The 22,563-nt window shown below is 43.2% G+C and overlaps 1 protein-coding gene across 4 annotated transcripts in view; it reads left to right on the top strand.

Annotated features, from left to right (window-relative positions):
• The window catches only part of LOC135542168 (AP-1 complex subunit beta-1), a 54,277-nt gene that overhangs the window by 13,638 nt on the left and 18,076 nt on the right, over nucleotides 1–22,563 (top strand). For all 4 annotated transcript variants that reach the window (XM_064968912.1, XM_064968931.1, XM_064968901.1 and 1 more), the window contains exons 12-18: nucleotides 581–679; nucleotides 1,857–2,116; nucleotides 2,658–2,868; nucleotides 5,206–5,235; nucleotides 5,330–5,467; nucleotides 7,556–7,701; nucleotides 7,800–7,929. In XM_064968912.1, coding sequence (XP_064824984.1) covers nucleotides 581–679; nucleotides 1,857–2,116; nucleotides 2,658–2,868; nucleotides 5,206–5,235; nucleotides 5,330–5,467; nucleotides 7,556–7,701; nucleotides 7,800–7,929 — 1,014 coding nt within the window. The remainder of the gene's footprint in view (nucleotides 1–580; nucleotides 680–1,856; nucleotides 2,117–2,657; nucleotides 2,869–5,205; nucleotides 5,236–5,329; nucleotides 5,468–7,555; nucleotides 7,702–7,799; nucleotides 7,930–22,563) is intronic.

The following is a 22,563-nucleotide window of genomic DNA, read 5'->3' as shown; positions in this document are numbered from 1 at the left end:
TCCAAAGTTGTGGCAAAATGGCTTAAGGACAACAAAGTCAAGGTATTGGAGTGGCCATCACAAAACCCTGACCTCAACCCTATAGAAAATTTGTGGGCAGAACTGAAAAAGCTTGTGTGAGCAAGGAGGCCTACAGACCTGACTCAGTTACAACAGCTCTGTCAGGAGGAATGGGCCAAAATTCACCCAACTTATTTTGGGAAGCTTGTGGAAGGCTACCCGAAACATTTGACCCAAGGTAAACAATTTAAAGGCAATGCTACCAAATACTAATTGAGTGTATGTAAACTTCTGACCCACAGGGAATGTGATGAAATAAATAAAAGCTGAAATAAATAATTCTCTCCTATTATGCTGACATTTCTCATTCTTAAAAAAAGTGGTGATCCTAACTGACGTAAGACAGGGAATTTCTACAAGGATTAAATGTCAGGAATTGTGAAACTGTATTAAATGTGTTTGTCGAAAGTGTATGTAAACTTCTGACTTCAACTGTAGCTGTAAGCTGAGTTGTATGTATGTATGTATGTATGTATGTATGTGTGAGTTATAGCTGGTCTCGTCTGCTCTGGTTTCCCAGGTGCAACTGCAGCTGCTGACAGCCATAGTGAAGCTGTTCCTGAAGAAACCCACAGAGACTCAGGAGCTGGTGCAGCAGGTGCTGAGCCTGGCCACACAGGTGAGTGTCCTGGGGTGTACACACACACAGTCAACAGCAGGGATCTAATCAGCCACAGTCTCACACCAATGCTTCTTATTATGCCAGAGCCTTCAGGCCATGTCAGTTGTCACTAATTGCCCAATAGACGAACAGAAACCAGATTGTCTTCACTTTGAATTCCCAAAGTAAGTTGTATAGTCCTGTCTTCCATCTCTCCATCTCCCAACAATTAGCTTACCCTTTTCTCCAGAAAGTCTGGAACACCTTCAAGTGTTATCCTAAATATGCCAATCAGCCAAGCAACACACCAGGACAAAAATAAGGACAAAAAGATTGTGTTCTGCTCAAATGCTAATGGGAACAAACCAGTTTACAAGTGGGCTGTGATCTTGGTGGGGTAGTCTAAATGCTTGTAGCTCTTTTATTGGTCTAATTACTATGGGATGTCCTTGACTAACCTGACAACAAGGGCACAATTTTATTTACTGTGCTTCCTGTGGCTGTCACTAACGTCCTTCACTTCATAAATAACTAGCCTGCTGGGACACTATTGAAATGGCTGCTTTTATTCATGATTCTCCCCCTCCCACAAATGGAATGACGCATTCACGTGTGGCGTCTGCCAGACGATAGGGCCTAGTCATTCCAGCACTGCTGAGGCAACATGAAAAGTGGGATACTCATTGAAATGTGTCAAGTTGACAGCCAGTGTGACGACGTCACCATAAACGGTGCCCTACTATTTCTGATGAGATGGAGTGTTTTTGAGTTTGAATGTAGCATTAAATAAACACCTTTTATTTGTGTGTTTTATGAGTAGTTCATCTCTCTCCTCAGACTGTGGGAGTTGTCATTAACTTTGGAGTTTAGTGCCAGGGGAGTTTCAACACTGCCAGGAAGCTGCCAGGACCAAAAATATATTCCCGATGTTCTAGTTTTTATGTCCTTGTACCGCGTGTCTTACTTCTAAGCCTTGCTGATGCTGTTCAAATCTTCCCTTGAATTTTCTTATTATTGACTGAGTAGATTATTCTAGCTATACCCCTCAGGGAATCGAACCTAACCTGACTCTTAGATTATTTGCTTAGTCTCTGACATGACATAAGTGACAAGAACAGGCAGAGAGCGGAGTCTGTGAAGCAGTTACTATTTATTATGCACCACATCAGTCATCCTCTCAATCTCTTGTCTGCAGGACTCTGACAACCCGGACCTGCGAGACCGTGGCTACATCTACTGGCGTCTGCTCTCCACTGACCCTGTGGCTGCCAAGGAGGTAGTGCTGGCCGAGAAGCCTCTGATCTCAGAGGAGACAGACTTGATTGAGCCCACCCTGCTGGAGGAGCTCATCTGCCATATCGGCACGCTGGCCTCCGTCTACCACAAGCCTCCCAGCGCCTTCGTGGAGGGCAGCCGCGGTGTGATGCACAAAAGGCTCCCCGCACGCACTGGATCGTGAGTCTAACGCGCGCGCACACACACACACTTTTAGGGCCCACTTGAGTTTCCCTAACTAACCACCTTATTTGCACCCAAGTAAGTTCCCTAAGTAGTGTTATTCACCCCTAGAGTACACCCAGTCTTTACTTTGTGTAAAGCATACCTTACTTTATACTGGCTTAAGCCACGTTCAATGAATCAGAGTTGTCCGAAAGATCTCACATGAGGCTGACATGAAGTGCAGCACACAGTAATGGGCTGATTTTAAATTCAATCTTAATGCCATTTAATTGTTCTTTTCATTGCATTTAAGATGTGCCAATGGTGTTCCCTTATATAACCTTAGGACCAATATTAAGCAGGGTTGGTTTATTGAATCAAGATAATTTAGCTTGGCTGAGACTAGGCTTCTCTTTACATTTTTAGCTCAAAACATTGCGTTTTTAGGAATTCAAACCAGGTTAAACAACTGAAGTTCTTAAATACCCCCCTTTATTGTGGTGAATCTTTGCAGTTGTCTCTTAACTCCCTCTGTCCTGGTCTCTCCATCTCCCAGAGGAGAGGGTACGGAATGCCCAGATGTGGGCAATGCTGCTGGGGGCTCTGCCCCTGAAGCTGCCCCCTCTATCATCCCCTCCCAGGGAGACCTCCTGGGGGACCTTCTCAACCTGGACCTGGCACCCCCCACCACCACTGGTCCCACCCCCTCCACCTCCAGCATGCAGATGGGGGGCATGGATCTCCTTGGTGGAGGTCTGGACAGCCTGGTAGGTACCTCACTGTAGCCTGCTGTGCTGCTACCCCTGGTCAACCAGTGAACATAGTCCATTTTTTCTTTTTGACTGAGTGTTTTCCTCTTTTTTTTTTAATGCCACACCTGCAGATGGATGAGTCTGAACCGGTAACTAAAGTACAAGGAGGGAGAGGACATAGCTATAGTCACACATTACATCATCATTAGTTAGATGTAGGAGCTAGGCTTGGGTGGTATCCAGACTTTTATATTGTCATACTGTCCTTCTCTCATACCTGGATTTACGGTAATACCGGCATAGCACACAAGGAAGCGCTAAAAACGCAGCACATAAAATTATACATGCAGAGCTAGTAGCTTCAGAACGTCATTTTCGGTGAGTGTGGACATATACATTTGCAAAAAGTTGTGATTAATGTTTTTCTGAAGGAAGAGCAGCATGTATACACGGAGCAGATGGGAGAAGAACGGCGGGGGGGGGGGGACGATCATAGGAAGCACGGGGAATAAATGGCAGCTGTACAGAATTCATCCAGAGCGCTTTGACTTCTGGCAGAAAGCTCTTTTTATAAGATATCTGATGGTAAACATTTAGTAGTGAAACGCATACAAATGTAACTTCATCACAACAGACTCGCTGATGGCTATAGAATGCTATGTACTCCCCAGCTCGCTTTCTCCCGTTGTGCTGTTTACAAACACGTGACTGGCTCAAATGTTCTGGGGAACTACTTTAGGGTAATTTCATCATTTAAAATAATGTGACAGGAGAAATGAAGAATGCAATTTCCTATGGTATTGTACAATTTGACTGCAGGTAATCACTTACAAATATACACTTATTTGAAAAACTATAAATATATATATATTTTTATTTTATTGGAAAAACCATCCTGTGGCTTTTCCAAATACGCTGGTAAACTGCCCAAGCCTAGTAGTAGGGCATTATCATTGCTGTATCTACAAGTGTGTGTATATACTATGTCCTGTATTCACCTCTTCAATATTCTTTCTCTGTGCTTGATGCATCCTGATTGTTCCATGTCAACGAATACATCTAACATGACAACCTTATTGTATTCATCCTGCCATCAGCCACACGTTCCCCTGCGGACGGACCCTCCAGTCTCCGTCACCTCAGCCCCCGTCGCCAGTGTACACCCACACTGACTACACCTACACTGACTACAGTCACACTGACAGCCCCCCCTGACCACAGCTCTACTGAGCACAGCCCCCCTGCTGAGGTTGGTTGAGGGGCATCAGTAGAGGCTCCTAGACAGACTAGACTGGAGTCCCCTTATGGTACCCTGTGCTGTACTGTGACCTCTCCCCATCTCTAGCTGCAGTGTCACTGTCTGTTGTAGTAGATCAGAGATGTTTCCTATCGTCTCAACACGTTTCTTTAGTTCCTTTTTAAGTTTATTTCAGGCCTCTGAGACCTTTTGTAGGTCTTGTTGTTCCAAAAGCCCTTATTTACTGTAGCTAGCTGTATTTATTATGATTTTAACACGCTACTCTAGATGTTTAGGCCCTATTAATTTCTGGTTTCCATTTGCACTCATCTCTTCATAATTTTTATTTTTTTGATAGTGATGTATTTCAATACTGATTTCTCTGTGTAACCACCTAACTGACCACTGTGCTGGCAAACAGTTGGCATTTACAGTTTCTGAGATATCTGAATGAAAACCTGAATACATGATGCTCGTCCTGCGCTCTTCGTCCTCCATATGACCCTCCAGTAGCGCTCATCATAGATATAGAACACTTATGTATGCTCACATCTCACCTTCCCCAGTTTAAACCATGCTTTTCATATGTCATGGAACATGGTTATCTTAGCAACCCCTCATCACACACCCACATCCCTCCCTCAGTCTTTCCTCTAGCATCTCCCTCATCCTGCTGGAATAAGGTGTAACATTCTAATAATGTCTAAACTGAACTCCTCTCTGTGTCTCTCTCTCTGTGTCTCTCTCTCTGTGTCTCTCTCTCTGTGTCTCTCTCTCTGTGTCTCTCTCTCTGTGTCTCTCTCTGTGTCTCTCTCTCTGTGTCTCTCTCTCTGTGTCTCTCTCTCTGTGTCTCTCTCTCTGTGTCTCTCTCTCTGTGTCTCTCTCTCTGTGTCTCTCTCTCTGTGTGTCTCTCTCTGTGTCTCTCTCTCTGTGTGTCTCTCTGTGTGTCTCTCTCTCTGTGTGTCTCTCTCTGTGTGTCTCTCTCTCTGTGTCTCTGTGTCTCTGTCTCTCTGTGTCTCTGTCTCTCTGTGTCTCTGTCTCTCTGTGTCTCTCTCTGTCTCTCTGTCTCTCTCTCTCTGTCTCTCTGTCTCTGTCTCTCTCTCTCTGTCTCTCAGCTTGGAGGAGATATTGGTGGGAGTCCTGCGGTAAGCCTGGTTGTTTAAACATTTAATTTGGAAAAAAAATATTTTGGTGCAATTTTTTGATGTTCAGGTTTTTAACATGGTCTCTCATCCAAAGATGGGGGCTGGTTTTGGCGCAGCTCCCGCTGTGATGCCAGCCTCTCTAAATGCTCCTGTGGGAGGCGGCCTTGGAGACCTCTTTGACCTCGGAGGGGGGGTTGGTATGCCGATGGGAGCATACATTCCACCCAAGACAGTGAGTGTCTATAGAGTATTGGTAGCACACTTAATATGATAGTATTGATACTATTTTGTTACGTTACAGCCTTATTCTAAAATGGATTAAATTAAAAAAATGCCCTCATCAATCTCTCAAAACCTGGCACTACCCACAGTACTCCATAATGGCAAAGCAAAAACAGGTTTTTATAAATTGTATTAAAAATATAAGTATTCAGACCCTTTTGCTATGATAGTTGAAATTGAGCTCGGGTGCCTCCTGTTTCCATTGATCATCCTTGACGTTTCTACAACTTGATTATAGTCCACCTTTGGTAAATTCAATTGATTGGACATGATTTGGAAAGGCACACACCTGTCTATATAAGGTCTCACAGTTCACAGTGCATGTCAGAATAATTGTCCGTAGAGTTCCGAGACAGGTGTGTGTCGAGGCAAAGATCTGGGGAAGGGTACCAAAAAATGTCAGTATTGAAGGTCCCCAAGAAGACTGGCCTCCTTCATTCTTAAATGGAAGAATTTTGGAATCACCAAGAATCTTCCGAGAGCTGGCCGCCTGGGCAAATAGAGCAATAGGGGGAGAAGGGACTTGGTCAGGGAGGTGACCAAGAACCCGATGGTCACTGACAGTTCTACAGAGTTCCTCTGTGGAGATGGGAGAACCTTCCAGAAGAACAACCATCTCTGCAGCACTCCACCAATTAGGACTTTATGGTAGAGTGGCCAGACGGAAGCCACTCCTCAGTAAAAGGTACATGACAGCCCGCTTGGAGTTTGCCAAAGGCACCTAAAGGACTCTCAGACCATGAGAAACTAGATTCTCTGGTCTGATGAAACCAAGATTGAACTCTTTGTCCTGAATGCCAATTGTCACTTCTGGAGGAAACCTGGCACTAATCCCTGCAGTGAAGTATGGTGGTGGCAGCATCATGCTGTGGGGACGTTTTTCAGTGGTAGGGACTGGGAGACTAGTCAGGATCGAGGGAAAGATGCACAGAGTAAAGTACAGCGAGATCCTTGATGAAAACCTGCTCCAGAGCGATCAGGATCTCCGACTGGGGTGAAGGTTCACCTTCCAACAGGACAACGACCCTAAGCACACAGCTAAGACAACACAGGAGTGGCTTCGGGACAAGTCTCTGAATGTCTTTTGAGTGGCCCGGACTTGAACCCAATCAAACATCTCTGGAGAGACCTGAAAATAGCTGTGTAGCAACGCTCCCCATCCAACCTGACAGAGCTTGAGAGCATCTGCAGAGAAGAATGGGGGAAACTCCCCAAATACAGGTGTGCCAAGCTTGTAGTGTCATCCAGGAAGACTCAAGGCTGTAATCGTTGTCTAAGGTGCTTCAACAAAGTACTGAGTAAAAAGTCTGAATAGGGGGGGGAAACAATTAAAGGCGTTTTAGAATAAGGCTGTAATGTAACAATGTGTGAAAGTCAAGGGGTCTGAATACTTTCCGAAAGCACTGTAACTACTAGGCCTATATGTTCCTAGATGATCATGCTGAAGACAGTCCTCCACGCTCTCCACAACCTGGTACCCACCTACCTCTCTGATGTTCTCCCAGTCTATGCCCCCTTCCGCCCCTCCTCTGCTGGTCTCCTTGTCACCCCCCTCCCCCGCATCTCCAACATGGGTGCCCGAGCCTTCAGTTGGTCGGCACCCAGGCTCTGGAATGCACTTCCCCCATACTTACAACATGCAGATAGCTATCTCATTTAAAAAACCTGAAAACACACCTCTTCAAGGATACCTATGGTCTATGATTGACTCTGTCCTACATTACTTCTGTGCTCTCCCAGTATCACTATGTGTCCCCTCCAACATAAACCTTACCCTTAACCATGTTTGGATCCTCTACCCAACCCTTCCTTATTTTTACCTGTCCTGTTTCGTGTTGCCCTTTTGATTTTAAATTTTACTTTGATTGATGCTCTTGATTTTCTGACTTGATGTACGGATTCTACTAATGTGATATTTCATTGAGTGCCCTGATGGTGTCCACCAAATACATTTGAATTATTATTATTATTATTATTATTATTATTATTATTATTATTTAATACAAACTGTTCCTCTTATGGTATCCTCTATCCTCAGGTGTGGCTCCCAGCCATGAAGGCTAAAGGTCTGGAGATCTCTGGGACCTTCGCCCGGCGTGCTGGAGTCATCCAGATGGAGCTGGTCCTCACCAACAAGGCCATGAGCGTCATGACTGACTTTGCCATCCAATTCAACAGGAACAGGTGAGCGGAAGTCTATATGACGGTCATAAGGAAACATCTCTGGTGTGAATGTGATTTAATTTTTTTTCTAGTTCTGACTGGAACTCTTCTCTCTCTAGTTTTGGACTGGCCCCTGCCGGCCCACTCCAGGTCCTCACCCCTCTTGGCCCAAACCAGACCATTGAAGTCAGCCTCCCCCTCAGCACTGTTGGGCCAGTCATGAAGATGGACCCTCTCAACAACCTGCAGGTAACTTTCCCACAACGTTAGTTGTATAGGATGTTTCAGGAGACTAGGCTGCTTCAGACTAGGGTTAAATAGTGGGAACCGGGTTACCGAGATATCCAGCCCAAACCCACTCCCTTTTCCCAGGATAAATAACTGCAAGAAATCGGTAAATTTATAATAAATGATTTATACGAAAAGCATGATGTGAAATGGCACTGTTAAATGATATGCGCTGTCTAAATCTGTCTTCTCAATGGCCTCCCCTCTGCTATCTGCTTGACCAATCATCAACGCTCATGGTGGGGACACCGCTTCTCACTACAGAGTGTAGTTCAATGAGTTTATCATCTCATGTTAACTTTTTGTCTTGTAAAAGGAAGGACTACATTTGCTGCAGCTACAGTAATATAATGACAATGCGTGTCTAATTTACACTTCTCCATCTGGCTTTCGGGGGTCACCTTATTCTTTCATTGTAAAGAGTTTTATAACAGCCTGTCACTCAAATATCTTTGCCGCAGTCTTTTTCTCTCCCATCAATTCCATTCAAATTGCACCCAAAATAGATCGGCCTAATCCTGGTCAAGATTGAATTGCACTGAGTGTACAAAACATCCTGCTCTTTCCATGACTAAAGCCCTATTCACACGGGACTAGTATTACAATAGAATGTAGGTGATGTAATTACTACCCCAGCATGTCAGTTTTTCCAGTGGGCGATTCGGATGGGATTAGCTTTACCCAACTGCCCCGTAATAATTGTTTTCCTCATTCAAAATGGATAATTATGATGGAAGCCTGGAGGCTCTTCTAGGGAGGAAGATGTTTTAAATGTCTAGGGATGGCCTAATATTGGCCTAATGGCCTTGAGTTCGAAGAAAGTCAAAATGACAAGACATATCAATAACAACCATGAACTGTAACCTATGCACAAATTTCATTAACTGACATTTGCGGAAGAGGAATAGGCACTTTAAGTTGATATGTGACGAAACAGATCCATTTGTAGTCTACATGCATAGCACTTTTGTTTTAAGCATTAATTGTTTCCTATGTTCTTACCCAAACTGGGTGCAGCACGTGTTAAACTCAGTAATATCCTTCAATACACAGGGATGATGATTCGCACAGGATATGTGTTATCAGAGGACGTCAGAGTTTTCCCGAAAAACTGTAGGTTTTTAAGGATGGGATAATAACCTTCCTGCCAAGTAAAAATTACTTGCATGGCAGATTCGGACGGGACTAAAATACAGATGTGGTGATTTGTGCTCATGCACATAATTACATTACCTGAGCTTCCCCAGTAAAACCTATCCAGTCTGATAAGACTGATCAGGTGAATCCAGATGAAAGCTATGATCTCTTATTGATGTCACTTGTTAAGTCCACTTCAAATCAGTGTAGATCGGTTAAAGAAGAATTTTTAAGCCTTGAGACATGGGTTGTGTATGTGTGCCATTCAGAGGGTGAATGGGCAAGACAAAATGTTTAAGTGCCTTTGAACAAGGTATGGCAGTAGGTGCCAGATGAACCAGTGGAGTGTGTGTGTGTTATGCATAAGCTTCTAAATCATAGCCTCTGTCTCTTGCGCAATACGCACCTCCGCTCCGTTGCCGTATCTACCTAAAAAAAAAAAAACGCTACATAGCTCTTGGAGTCCCAGGAAAAGCTAGACTAGAATAGCTTGCTGGACATTTTTTTTCTTTTAGCATTTCTTATACTAATAGACTGTTCGAAGAGAGATTCAATTTCTTGTTTGCTGAATGTTTAATACAGCAGCCATTATAACTTTAAAGAAGACAACACGCAATGGCAGTTATTTATTCAGAATAGGGCTGTCCCCAACAAAAAAAAAATCTTGGTTGACCAAGATCCTGGTCTGTTCTTTCGATTGGTCGAAGTTTTTAAACATGTATTTTTCCATATAGACACATACTATGTGTTTTAACCAAATCAACTATATGCACTGAGCTTGTCTGTGTTTGTTGAAACAATTAAGACACACAAATGATTAGAGGGAGTCCGACCACAATTGATTTGATTGTGGTTGTCCTGGCTCAGAATTGCTGTGTTAAAAAAACAGCTAACAACTGTGTGACATTGTCTTTCCTCCCTACTGCAGCGACCACCACAGAACAACAAGTATTTTTTGGTATTTTGTTAGGATCCCCATTAGCTGTTGCAAAAGCCAAAATCTCATATGCCGATAACAATACATATCACGATATAGCACATTCTTTGTAAATTCAATGAATAAATAGTTTATAGAAAATGACCACATGTAAAGGCATTTCTTATTACATTTTGAATTCTACTCAACAAATAAAAGATACTTCCTCATATTTGATTATTCCTCCTTTTCATTTAGAAACTTTGTGAAAATGTTCAATTAAGCATGTAACAAAATATGAATATCTCTAAAAAGGTAAATAGAAAACACTTCAACTATAGTTGCAAACAAAATAAATATAGGCCTAAAATATATTTTTGTGGGCTTGCCTGTATTGTATGTTATTTTGGCATTAATACGTGTCACATATCAATTTGGTACCTTGGGTTAAGTGTTGGAACCAACTCACGAAACCCCTGTTTCTCGACTGTGTAAATTGGGGCCATGTCCTTGCAGATATAAGTTGTAAAGGCAGCTGTTATCTTGTTCCATCTTTATGATTCTTTGCCATATGGTGTGCCACGGGCAAAAGCCTCTCTCAAAACACTCTCTGTACTGTTTCACTTGTTTCTTGCATAGGTGGTAAAAGAGGTTAGTGATGTTTGAGCCTGTTGCGACCGGCCTACGGCATATTTTGCTGAGGACGGGTTTCTGGTCCGTGTCAGATTTGTCATACCCAAACCACGTCCATGCGACCAAAGTAGCCCCTCTCTTAGGTATGAGCTCTGTGTCTCCGTGCTCTGTGTCACGTTCACTCTCCTCCATGTTTGTTTGTGTTGCAGCTGTGTGGAAGGACGCAAAGCGTTGTCCAATTGACTAAAAATATTGCCGTAAAGAGTGTGATTTGCGACACAACAAAATAAACGATAGAGCGTAATATGAAACGAATAAAAAAAATGTCTATCGTCACACAATATATATTGTCATTTCCCCCAGCCCTACGGCTGGACAATAATCAAGATTAGACCAAACTAGAGCCTGTAGAACTTGCTTTTTGGAGTGTGGTGTCAAAACCGGAGCATCTCTTTATTACGGCTAGACCTCTCCCCATCTTTACAACCATTGAATCTATATGTTTTGACCATGACAGTTTACAATCTAAGGTAACGCCAATTAATTTAGTCATCTCTACTTGTTCAACAGCCACACCATTCATTACCCGATTTAGCTGAGGTCTAGCACTTAAGGAATGATTTGTACCAAATACAATGCTCTTAGTTTTAGAGATGTTCAGGACCAGTTTATTACTGGCCATCCATTCCAAAACAGACTGCAGCTATTTAAGGGTTTCAGTGACTTCATTAGCTGTGGTTGCTGATGCGTATATGGTTGAATCATCAGCATACATGGACACACATGCTTTGTTTAATGCCAGTGGCAGGTTATTGGTAAAAATAGAAAAGAGTAGAGGGCCTAGAGAGCTGCCCTGCGGTACACCACACTGTGTTTGACATTAGAGAAGATTCCATTAAAGAAGACCCTTTGAGTTCTATGAGATAGATGGCTCTGAATCCACATTATGGCAGAGGTTGAAAAGTCATAGCACAAGTTTTTTTTCAACAGGTTATGGTCAATAATATCAAAAGCTGCACTAAAATCTAACAGTACAGCTCCCACAATCTTCTTATTATCGATTTCTTTCAACCAATCATCAGTCATTTGTGTCAGTGCAGTACATGTTGAGTGCCCTTCTCTATAAGCATGCTGAAAGTCTATTGTTAATTTGTTTACAGGGAAATACAATGCTATTTGGTGAAACACCATTCTTTTCCCAACAGTTTGCTAAGAGCTGGCAGCAAGCTTATAGGTCTGCTGTTAGAACCAGTAAAGGCTGCTTTACCACTCTTGGGTGGCGGAATTACTTTGTCCTCAGGCTTGGAGGGAAGTCAGACTTGTAAACATTATATTAAGTAGCATTGTTTAAAGTGGCCAGTGATATATATTTTACATCAATTCCCATTATTAAAGAGGCTGGAGTTGAGTCAGTGTGTTGGCAGCAGCCACTCAATGTTAGTGGTGGCTGTTCAACAGTCTGATGGCCTTGAGATAGAAGCTGTTTTTCAGTCTCTCGGTCCCAGCTTTGATGCACCTGTACTGACCTCGCCTTCTGGACGATAGCGGGGTGAACAGGCAGTGGCTCGGGTGGTTGTTGTCCTTGATGATCTTTATGGCCTTCTTGTGACATCGGGTGGTGTAGGTGTCCTGGAGGGCAGGTAGTTTGCCCCCGGTGATGCGTTGTGCAGACCTCACTACCCTCTGGAGAGCCTTACGGTTGTGGGCGGAGCAGTTGCCGTACCAGGCGGTGGTACAGCCCGACAGGATGCTCTCGTTTGTGCATCTATAGAAGTTTGAGTGCTTTTGGTGACAAGCCAAATTTTTTCAGCCTCCTGAGGTTGAAGAGGCGCTGCTGCGCCTTCTTCACGATGCTGTCTGTGTGGGTGGACCAATTCAGTTTGTCTGTGATGTGTACACCGAGGAACTTAAAACTTACTACCCTCTCCACTACTGTTCCATCGATGTGGATAGGGGGGTGTTCCCTCTGCTGTTTCCTGAAGTCCACAATCATCTCCTTAGTTTTGTTGACGTTGAGTGTGAGGTTATTTTCCTGACACCACACTCCGAGGGCCCTCACCTCCTCCCTGTAGGCCGTCTCATCGTTGTTGGTAATCAAGCCTACCACTGTTGTGTCGTCCGCAAACTTGATGATTGAGTTGGAGGCTTGCATGGCCACGCAGTCGTGGGTGAACAGGGAGTACAGGAGAGGGCTCAGAACGCACCCTTGTGGGTAGCTCAGCAATGCTTTTCTTTCATGATTTGTTTTTTTATGCATGAATACAATTGCTCACTGTTCATTGTTGGCATATCCTGCCTAAGTTTGTCTACTTTATTTCATTGACAATCATTAAAATAATTTGCAACATCAAATAGTTTTGTGATGAATAAGCCATCTGATTTGATGAAAGATGGTGTTGAATTTGTCTTTCTGCCCATAATTTCATTTAAAGTACTCAAGTTTTTTTCCATCATTCTTTATATCATTGATCTTGGCTTCATAATAAAGTTTCTTCTTTTTGTAGAGTTTCGTCACATCATTTCTCAATTAGCAGTAAGTAAGCCAGTCAGACGTGCAGCCAGACTTATTAGCCACTCCTTTTGCCTCATCTCTTTCAACCATACAGTTTTTCAATTCCCCATCAATCCATGGAGCCTTAACAGTTCTAACAGCCAGTATTGCCCTGTCTGTGTTTCTGAAGCTGCAACATAATGACAGACATTTCTGACTGAAAAGTAATGTTACTGAAATCCCTCATTTGTTTAGGAATTTACCTCAACCCTTACTGTTTTTACGTGACACGTAAGCATCACATGCATGTGACCAATAGGGCCTGACCTGTAGCATATCATAGTCACATCTATTAAATAGGTTATAACAAACTCTGAACACGTGACAGCAAATGGATGCAGAGGACGTGACCAACTCGAAACAGGAGCATGTTTACTGGTTCCTCAGGAGGTAAAGGGGAAGTTTGATGTGTGGAATAAATTTGACTAGTTGGGAAATACTGGAGATAAAGAAAAAGAATGTAAGGAGCAAGCGCTACGTGCATATGTATGCCAAACAGGTGCTGTTAGATTACAATATACACTACCGTTCAAAAGTTTGGGGCCACTTAGAAATGTTATTGTTTTCCATGAAAACATACATGAAGTGAGTTGCCAAATGAATAGGAAATATAGTCAAGATGTTGACAAGGTTATAAATAATGATTTTTAATTGAAATAATTGTTCTTCAATCTTTTGCTTTCGTCAAAGAATCGTCCATTTGCAGCAATTACAGCCTTGCTGACTTTTGGCATTCTAGTTGTCAATTTGTTGAGGTAATCTGAAGAGATTTCACCCCATGCTTCCTGAAGCACCTCCCACAAGTTGGATTGACTTGATGGGCACTTCTTACGTACCATACGGTCAAGCTGCTCCCACAACAGCTCAATAGGGTTGAGATCCGGTGACTGTGCTGGCCATTCCATTTATAGACAGAATACCAGCTGACTGCTCTTCCCTAAATAGTTATTGCGTAGTTTGGAGCTGTGCTTTGGGTCATTGTCCTGTTGTTGGAGGAAATTGGCTCCAATTAAGCGCTGTCCACAGGGTATGGCGTTGCAAAATGGAGTGATAGCCTTCCTTCTTCAAGATCCCTTTTACCCTGTACAAATCTCCCACTTTACCACCACCAAAGCACCCCCAGACCATCACATTGCCTCCACCATGCTTGACAGATGATTTCAAGCACTCCTCCAGCATCTTCATTTTTTTCAGCCTCTCATGAATGTTGTTTGGGATCCAAACACCTCAAACTTAGATTTGTCTGTCCATAACACTTTTTTTCCAATCTTCCTCTGTCCAGAGTCTGTGTTCTTTTGCCCATCTTAATCTTTTATTTTTATTGGCCAGTCTGAAATATCAATCAACTGCATATATAAAGCTTTTTTTTACATCAGCTGATGTCACAAAGTGCTATAAAGAAACCCAGCCTAAAACCACAAACCGCAAGCAAGGCAGATGTAGAATCACGGTGGCTAGGAAAAACTCCTTCGAAAGGCAGGAACCTAGAAATACATCTAGAGAGGAACCAGGCTCAGAGGGGTGGCCAGTCCTTTTCTGGCTGTGCCGGGTGGAGATTATAACAGTACATGGCCAAGATGGTCAATGACCAGCAGGGTCAAATAATAATAATCAGTGGTTGTAGAGGGTGCAACAGGTCAGTACCTCAGGAGTCAATGTCAGTTGGCTTTTCATAGCCGATCATTCAGAGTGAGTTCGTGAGTACACAGCAGTTCCGGGACAAGGTAGCACGTCCGGTGAACAGGTCAGTGTTCCATAGCTGCAGGCAAAACAGTTGAAACTGGATGACCAGGTGGACTGGGGACAGCAAGGAGTCATCAGGCCAAGTAATCCTGAGGCATGGTCCTAGGGCTCAGGTCCTCCGAGAGAAAGAGATGGACACCACACAAGTCCTCAACTGGCAAATTAAATAGTACCCGCAAAACACCAGTCTCAACGTTAACACTCTACTAATGATATGGCTTTTTCTTTGCAACTCTGCCTAGAAGGTCAGCATCCTGGAGTCGCCTCTTCTCTGTTGACATTGACACTGGTGTTTTTTGCGGGTACTATTTAATTAACCTGCCAGTTGAGGACTTGTGATGTGTCTGTTTCTCAAACTAGACACTAATGTACTTGTCCTCTTGCTCAGTTGTGCACCGGGGCCTCCCACTCTTTCTGTTCTGGTTAGAGCCCGTTTGCTCTGTTCTATGAAAGGAGTAGGACACAGCGTTGTACGAGATCTTCAGTTTCTTGCCAATTTCATGGAATAGCCTTAATTTCTCAGAACAAGAATAGACTGACAAGTTTCAGAAGAAAGTTCTTTGTTTCTGGCCATTTTGAGCCTGTAATCGAACCCACAAATGCTGATGCTCCAGATACTCAACGAGTCTAAAGGAGGCCAGTTTTATTGCTTATTTAATCAGGACAACAGTTTTCAGCTGTGACAACATAATTGCAAAAGGGTTTTCTAATGATCAAGTAGCCTTTTAAAATTATAAACTTGGATTAGCTAACACAACGTGCCATTGGAAAACAGGAGTGATGATTGCTGATATTGGGCCTCTGTACACGTATGTAGATATTCCATAACAATTCAGCTGTTTCCAGCTACAATAGTCATTTACAACATTAGCAATGTCTATGCTGTATTTCTGATCAATTTGTTATTTTAATGGATGAAAAATGTCCTTTTTCTTTCAAAAACAAGGACATTTCTAAGTGACCCTAAACTTCTGGTTTTCTGACCATTTTGGAACAATGCAAACAACAATTATAAGTGTACCAGAGAGTCTGTTTCTTTTCCTAAAGCCTTTATTTCAGCAAAGACTAAAAATCAGTCACATTCATTCGTGATTGCAATTTCAGGAATGGAACTGTTTAGGCCTATTTATTGTTTGCTTGATTGCATTTCAAATCATGAATGACTCCTATGATGTATGATGACATTAACAAATAAATGATTGATACAGTAGCCTATATAAGTATTGAAATATAGACCTAGGTAAGTTACGGTATTAAGACTAAACCGTATGCTCTCTTAGGCCTACTGCTCGATGGTGGTTATGCAAGGCTGCTTTACGAAGCCTTTCTTGAATTTTCCAAGCTGTTTAAAGGCACAGTCAACTTAGTGTATGTAAACTTCTGACCCACTGGAATTGTGATACAGTGAATTATAAGTGAAATAATCTGTCTGTAAACAATTGTTGGGAAAATGACTTGTGTCATGCACAAAGTAGATGTCCAAACCGACTTGCCAAAACTTTTGTTTGTTAACACGAAATGTGTGGAGTGGTTGAAAAACAAGTTTTAATGACTTCAACCTTAAGTGTATGTTAACTTTCAACTTCAACTGTACATTTGGGTGAGGTTTTTTTTTTTTTTTTTTTTTTTTTTTTTTTTTTGTCTCGCCTGAGTAGCCTCGTTTCACTGCCAAAAAATACAATTAAACCAGCTAGTGTTCAGTGAAATAACAACACAATGTCAAATACAGGTCGCCTAGTCCAATAATTAACATCCAATCACATTAACCGTTACTCTCGTGAGAAACCTTCACTCTTGTGCAGACATTTAGAAATGGAACATGACAATTTAAAAAATAAGCCATGGGAGTTTTTTGAGCGAGAATATGGGCAACTTTTGAGTAGTAAGACATGTATAAAAGCAACAGATACCATTAAGGGGCTGGAAGCGTCTTATATGGAGAGCTACCGAGTGGCTAAGAACAGGCAAGCCCCATACTATTGTGGTGGACACAATTCTTCCTGCTGCTGTGGATATGACTGGGTCAATGCTGGGGGAAAAGGCCCCAAAAAGCTATACAGACAATACCTCCATCAAACAACACTGTTTCACACATCATTGACATGGCAGTTGATGTTTTGAAAAAATTACTGCTTCGCATACAAGCCAGTGAATTATATGCCTTACAGCTGGATGAGTCAACAGACGTGGCGGGCCCGGCACAGCTCCTGGTATATGTCCGTTTTGTTTATGGGGGATCAATTAAGGAAGACCTCTTCTGCAAACCACTGGAAACCAGGACAACAGGAGAGGATCTTTTTTAAGTACTGGACAGCTTTGTGACCAAACGGACTTTGGTGGTCAAGATGTGTTGGTATCTATACTGATGGCACAAAAGCCATGACCGGGAGACAGTGCAGGCAGTTGCTTCTGACGCCACTTGGGTACGCTGCAGCATCCACCGAGAGGCTCTTGTTGCCAAGGGAATCCGTGTCAGCTTGAAAGCCGTTTTGGACACTACAGTGAAAATGGTATATTCAATGTGCAGGACAAAATTGAGCCTAGGATTAGGAAGTTGGAGCTCTTTTCTGTGTGCGTTAACAAGGACAACACGTCTTTCCATCGTTGTCTGATTTTGTGTGTACAAATGAACTCAAGCTTACAGACAATGTCAAATGTGATATAGCGAAGCACCTGAGTGAGCTGGGTACGCAGGTACTTTCCCGAAATGGACGACAAACTGGATTCGTTATCCCTTTCATGCCCTGCCTCCAGTCCTCTTACCAATATCTGAACAAGAGAGCCTCATTGAAATTGCAACAAGCGGTTCTGTGAAAATAAAATTGAATCAGAAGCCACTGCCAGATTTCTGGATAGGGCTGCACTCAGTTTCTTCCCTTGGCAAATCGCGCTGTTAAGACACCGATGACCTTTGCAACCACGTACCAATGTGAGAGTGGATTCTCAGCCCTCGCTAGCATGACAACTAAGAGGAACAGACTGTGTGGAAAATTATTTAAGACTGAGACTCTCTCCAAAACAACCCAACATTGCAGAGATATGTGCATCCTTTCAAGCACACACTTTTTTTTAACCTGTGGTGAGTTATTCACAATTTCTGATGAACAAATAAGGTTTTATATGGAAGATGGCTAAATAAAGATCAAAATTATTGATTATTATTTGTGCCCTGGTCCTATAAGAGCTCTTTGTCACTTCCCACGGGCTGGGTTGTGACAACTCTCACTTCTTATGTTTAATACATGTATTGTGCGTGGGGGGGGGTTTACAATTATGGGAAAAAACTACATTTGAGGTGCTAGAGGGGGTACGCAGCTGGAGGTTGAATGTTTGAAGGGCTACGGGACTCTTAAAACTTTGGGAATCACTGGCCCAGGACAATGCATCAATTCAACAGCGCACTGATGTTACAGAACCGCGCACAGCAACTAACCACTATCCAATGCAAAATAATGCTTTTTTTATTTGTTGCACCATTGTTCTTACATAATATAACCACATACCATTTCAGTAGCAATTGTCAGTCTGATGGACTGTGCCATCTCCTCCACCTCCACAATGGATCAGTTGACTCAGACAGGCGTGAATCATACAGGTGTCTCCTACACCTTTTTATTGAAAACATTTTTGCTACTACTCAACTGAAATCTGTCGACCAAAAGCCTATCCGCCAGTCGACTAAATGGGGTCGGCCCGAATTCAGACCCATATAACCATTCAATGTTCATGAAGAGAAGTGATACCCCGCTGCATCTTATTCTACTCCTATATTATTCAAGCATGTCATTACAATGATGATTATAAGGACAATGGAACTTATATACATGTAATTGTTGAAAGAGATGAAGGAAGCAACAGAGGGAAAGAGGAGGTAGGCTATAATACGTATGTTGCACAACATTAGAGGAAATATATATGAAAGGTAGGCCTATATATGTGTCACCCTACAAATGTCAAATTAAAATCACATTCACTAGCCTATAATTGTAACTTTGTAAGCCGCATGTCCTGGATCAGCATCACGTTCTCCCCCAGCTTCATGATTTGAACAAGGTGTGTAATTCCAGTCCATATAATACAGTACAGTAATGCAGTCCACAGTCAAAGATTAGCCTACTGGAACTTGTTTGACTTATTTATCCAAGAGCGTGTTTCTACATCTATGGGCTTTTATGTTTTTCTGTCCTGCGTAGGCTGTGTGATAGGCTACGTATTGGATAACGGCACAATCATTTGGGTTTGGGCTCATAAAATGTCTTTTAATGTATGTCTCATAAGGCTCAGCTAGAATCAGACTTGAATTTTCATGCCGATCAAAGCTGTAATTAAATCCAGACATTTATATGCTTTCGAATGACACTTCCCGATTTTGGTGGGAAATACCTGTTTACCCGGGAGAAAGGTGATTTTATTCTCTGGATGGAACATTTGTAAAATAAAGGGAAAATAATCAACCCTACTGCAGACATGCTGGTTTTAACTGTCAGGTTGACATAATTGTTACTACATGGGTTGGCAGCTTTGGCCTTTTACGTATGCTTTGTTAATGATAAAACACAGCCCCCAGTTGAATTTGTTCAGCCTCATTGTCTTGGCTTTACCTCAAATCATGTTCAAGTACTGTCAGGTTGTTATTTAAATTCCTGAGCTATAGAAAAAGGATGAAATATGACATGAGAGAGCCTCTGGAACCTTAGTTATTGGTTGAGAAACAGAACTGAGAGAGACGGGGCCTCTAGATCAGAGCAGTCATCTGACTTGGCGGGATGGAACATTGTGCAGCTGGTAAGAGAAAATAACGGGTTCCAGGAGAGATGAGAGGTGGGGATGGTCATTAGCGGTCACCTCTCACTGTGCTGTTCTAGTCTACGCCACAGCTCTGCTCTGTTTCCCCTGACCCCAGCACTCCTTCTCCCAGCCAGCTGTATTCCTTCAGGAGGAGGAGTCAGTCGTGGAAAAACTACCCAGCAAAATTCTACTTGAGTAAAAGTATTTGGTTTTAAGTTAACTTTATTGTTATTGCTCAAATAACAAACAATAACGGAACCCCAATCAGAAGCTAGCCAGCTAACTAGCTAGTAGTCACTGTAAGCGGTTATCACCGTTAAATCGGACATCAGCCATCCTCAACCCGGTCAATTCCTGCCAGTCTGCACAGAGCGATATCCACACAGAGCACAGCAGGCTGCTTTTTCTCTACCACATCTCCGGATTCCTACCGCAAGCTCTGAATCTTTACACCGGATCATCGCAGCTAGCTAGCTGCTATCCGAGTGGCTACTCCTGGCTAACGTCTAAAGTTAGCCTGGAGCTAGCCTCGAGCTAGGCCCATCTCCCAGCTAGACGAAGAGATCCATCAGACAATTCCTGGGCTTCAATACCTCTTTTGCCAATTGGCCTGGACCCTTTACTGCCGACACAGAGCCCCACCGATCCACCATGACTGGTCTACCGACGTAACCGTCCGAGGGGGTTTCAACAGGCTCTTCCGTCTCGATGTCCCCCTGAGGCCCATTTGCTAGCCTGCTATCCCCGGCCTTCTAGCTGTCTGAATTGCCGTGTCTCTAGCTCACCTAGCTACACACTGGACCCTATGATCACTCGGCTACACATACCTCTCCCTAATGTCAATATTCCTTGTCTATTGCTGTTTTGTTTAGTGATATTTGTCTTACTTTACTGTAGAGCCGCTAGCCCTTTTGTTCCACCCCCCCACAGGGTAGCCTAGTGGTTAGAGCGTTGGACTAGTAACCGGAAGGTTGCAAGTTCAAACCCCCGAGCTGACAAGGTACAAATCTGTCGTTCTGCCCCTGAACAGGCAGTTAACCTACTGTTCCTAGGCCGTCATTGAAAATAAGAATTTGTTCTTAACTGACTTGCCTAGTTAAATAAAGGTCAAATTAAAAAAACATGCGGTGACCTCACCTGGTTTAAATGGTGCCTCTAGAGACATAACCTCTCTCATCGTCACTCAATGCCTAGGTTTTTCTCCACTGTACTCGCATCCTACCATACCCTTGTCTGTACATTATGCCTTGAATCTATTCTTCCGCGCCCAGAAATCTGCTCCTTTTACTCTGTTCTGAACGCACTAGACCAGTTCTTATAGCCTTTAGCCGTACCCTTATCCTACTGTTCCTCTGGTGATGTAGAGGTTAATCCAGGCCCTGCAGCCCCCAGCATCACTCCCATTCCCCAGGCGCTCATTTGTTGACTTCTGTAATCGTAAAAGCTTTGGTTTCATGCATGTTAACATTAGAAGCCTCCTCCCTAAGTTTGTTTGTTTTATTCACTGCTTTAGCACACTCCACCAAACCTGGATGTCCTAGCCGTGTCTGAATCCTGGCTTAGGAAAGCCACCAAAAATTCTGAACTTTCCATCCCTAACTAAAACATTTTCTGACTAGAAAGAACTGCCAATGGGGGCGGAGTTAGCCTGTAGAGTTCTGTCATACTATCCAGGTCTGTGCCCAAACAATTCTAGCTTCTAGTTATAAAAATCCACCTTTCCAGAAACAAGTCTCACTGTTGCCGCTTGTTATAGACCCCCCTCAGCCCCCAGCTGTGCCCTGGACACCATATGTGAATTGATTTCCCCCAATCTATCTTCAGAGTTCGTACTGTTAGGTGACCTAACTGGGACATGCTTAACACCCCAGCCGTCCTACAATCTAAGCTAGATGCCCTCAATCTCACACAAATTATCAAGGGAACCTACCAGGTACAACCCTTAATCCGTAAGCATGGGCACACTCTTAGATATCATCCTGACCAATTTGCCCTCTAAATACACCTCTGCTGTCTTCAACCAGGATCTCAGCGATCACTACCTCATTGCCTGCGTGCGTAATGGGTCCGCGGTCAAACGACCACACCTCATCACTGTCAAACGCTCCCTAAAACACTTCACGTTCTGAAAGAGCAGCAAAATCTGGATCCCTACAAATCAGCTGGGCTAGACAATCTGGACCCTCTCTTTCTAAAATTATTTGCCGAAATTGTTGCAACTCCTATTTACTAGCCTATCCATCCTCTCTCTCTCTCGTATTGTCTGAAATCCCAAAGATTGGAAAGCTGTCGCAGTCATCCCCCTCTTCAAAGGAGGAGACACTCTAGACCCTAACTGTTATAGATCTATATCCATCCTGCCCTGCCTTTTCTAAAATCTTTAACGGCCAAGTTAACAAACAGATCACCGACAATTTTGAATCCCACCGTACCTTCTCCACTATGCACTCTGGTTTCCAAGCTGGTCATGGGTGCATCTCAGCCACGCTGGTCCTAAACGATATAACCGCCATCGATAAAAGACAATACTGTGCACCTGTCTTCATCAACCTGGCCAAGGCTTTTGACTCTGTCAATCACTGCATTGTTATCGGCAGACTCAATAGCCTTGCCTTCTCAAATGACTGCCTCGCCTGGTTCACCAACTCTATGGGTCTGCCACAGGGTTCAATTCTCGGGCCGACTCTTTTCTCTGTATATATCAATGATGTCGCTCTTGCTGCTGGTGACCCACTCTGATCCACCTCTACGCAGATGACACAATTCTGTATACTTCTGGCCCTTCTTTGGACACTGTGCTAACAAACCTCCAAACGAGCTTCAATAC

This window comes from Oncorhynchus masou, chromosome 1 (assembly GCF_036934945.1).
Source record: "Oncorhynchus masou masou isolate Uvic2021 chromosome 1, UVic_Omas_1.1, whole genome shotgun sequence".
NCBI lineage: Eukaryota > Metazoa > Chordata > Actinopteri > Salmoniformes > Salmonidae > Oncorhynchus > Oncorhynchus masou.
This window is presented reverse-complemented; position numbering and strand designations above follow the sequence as displayed.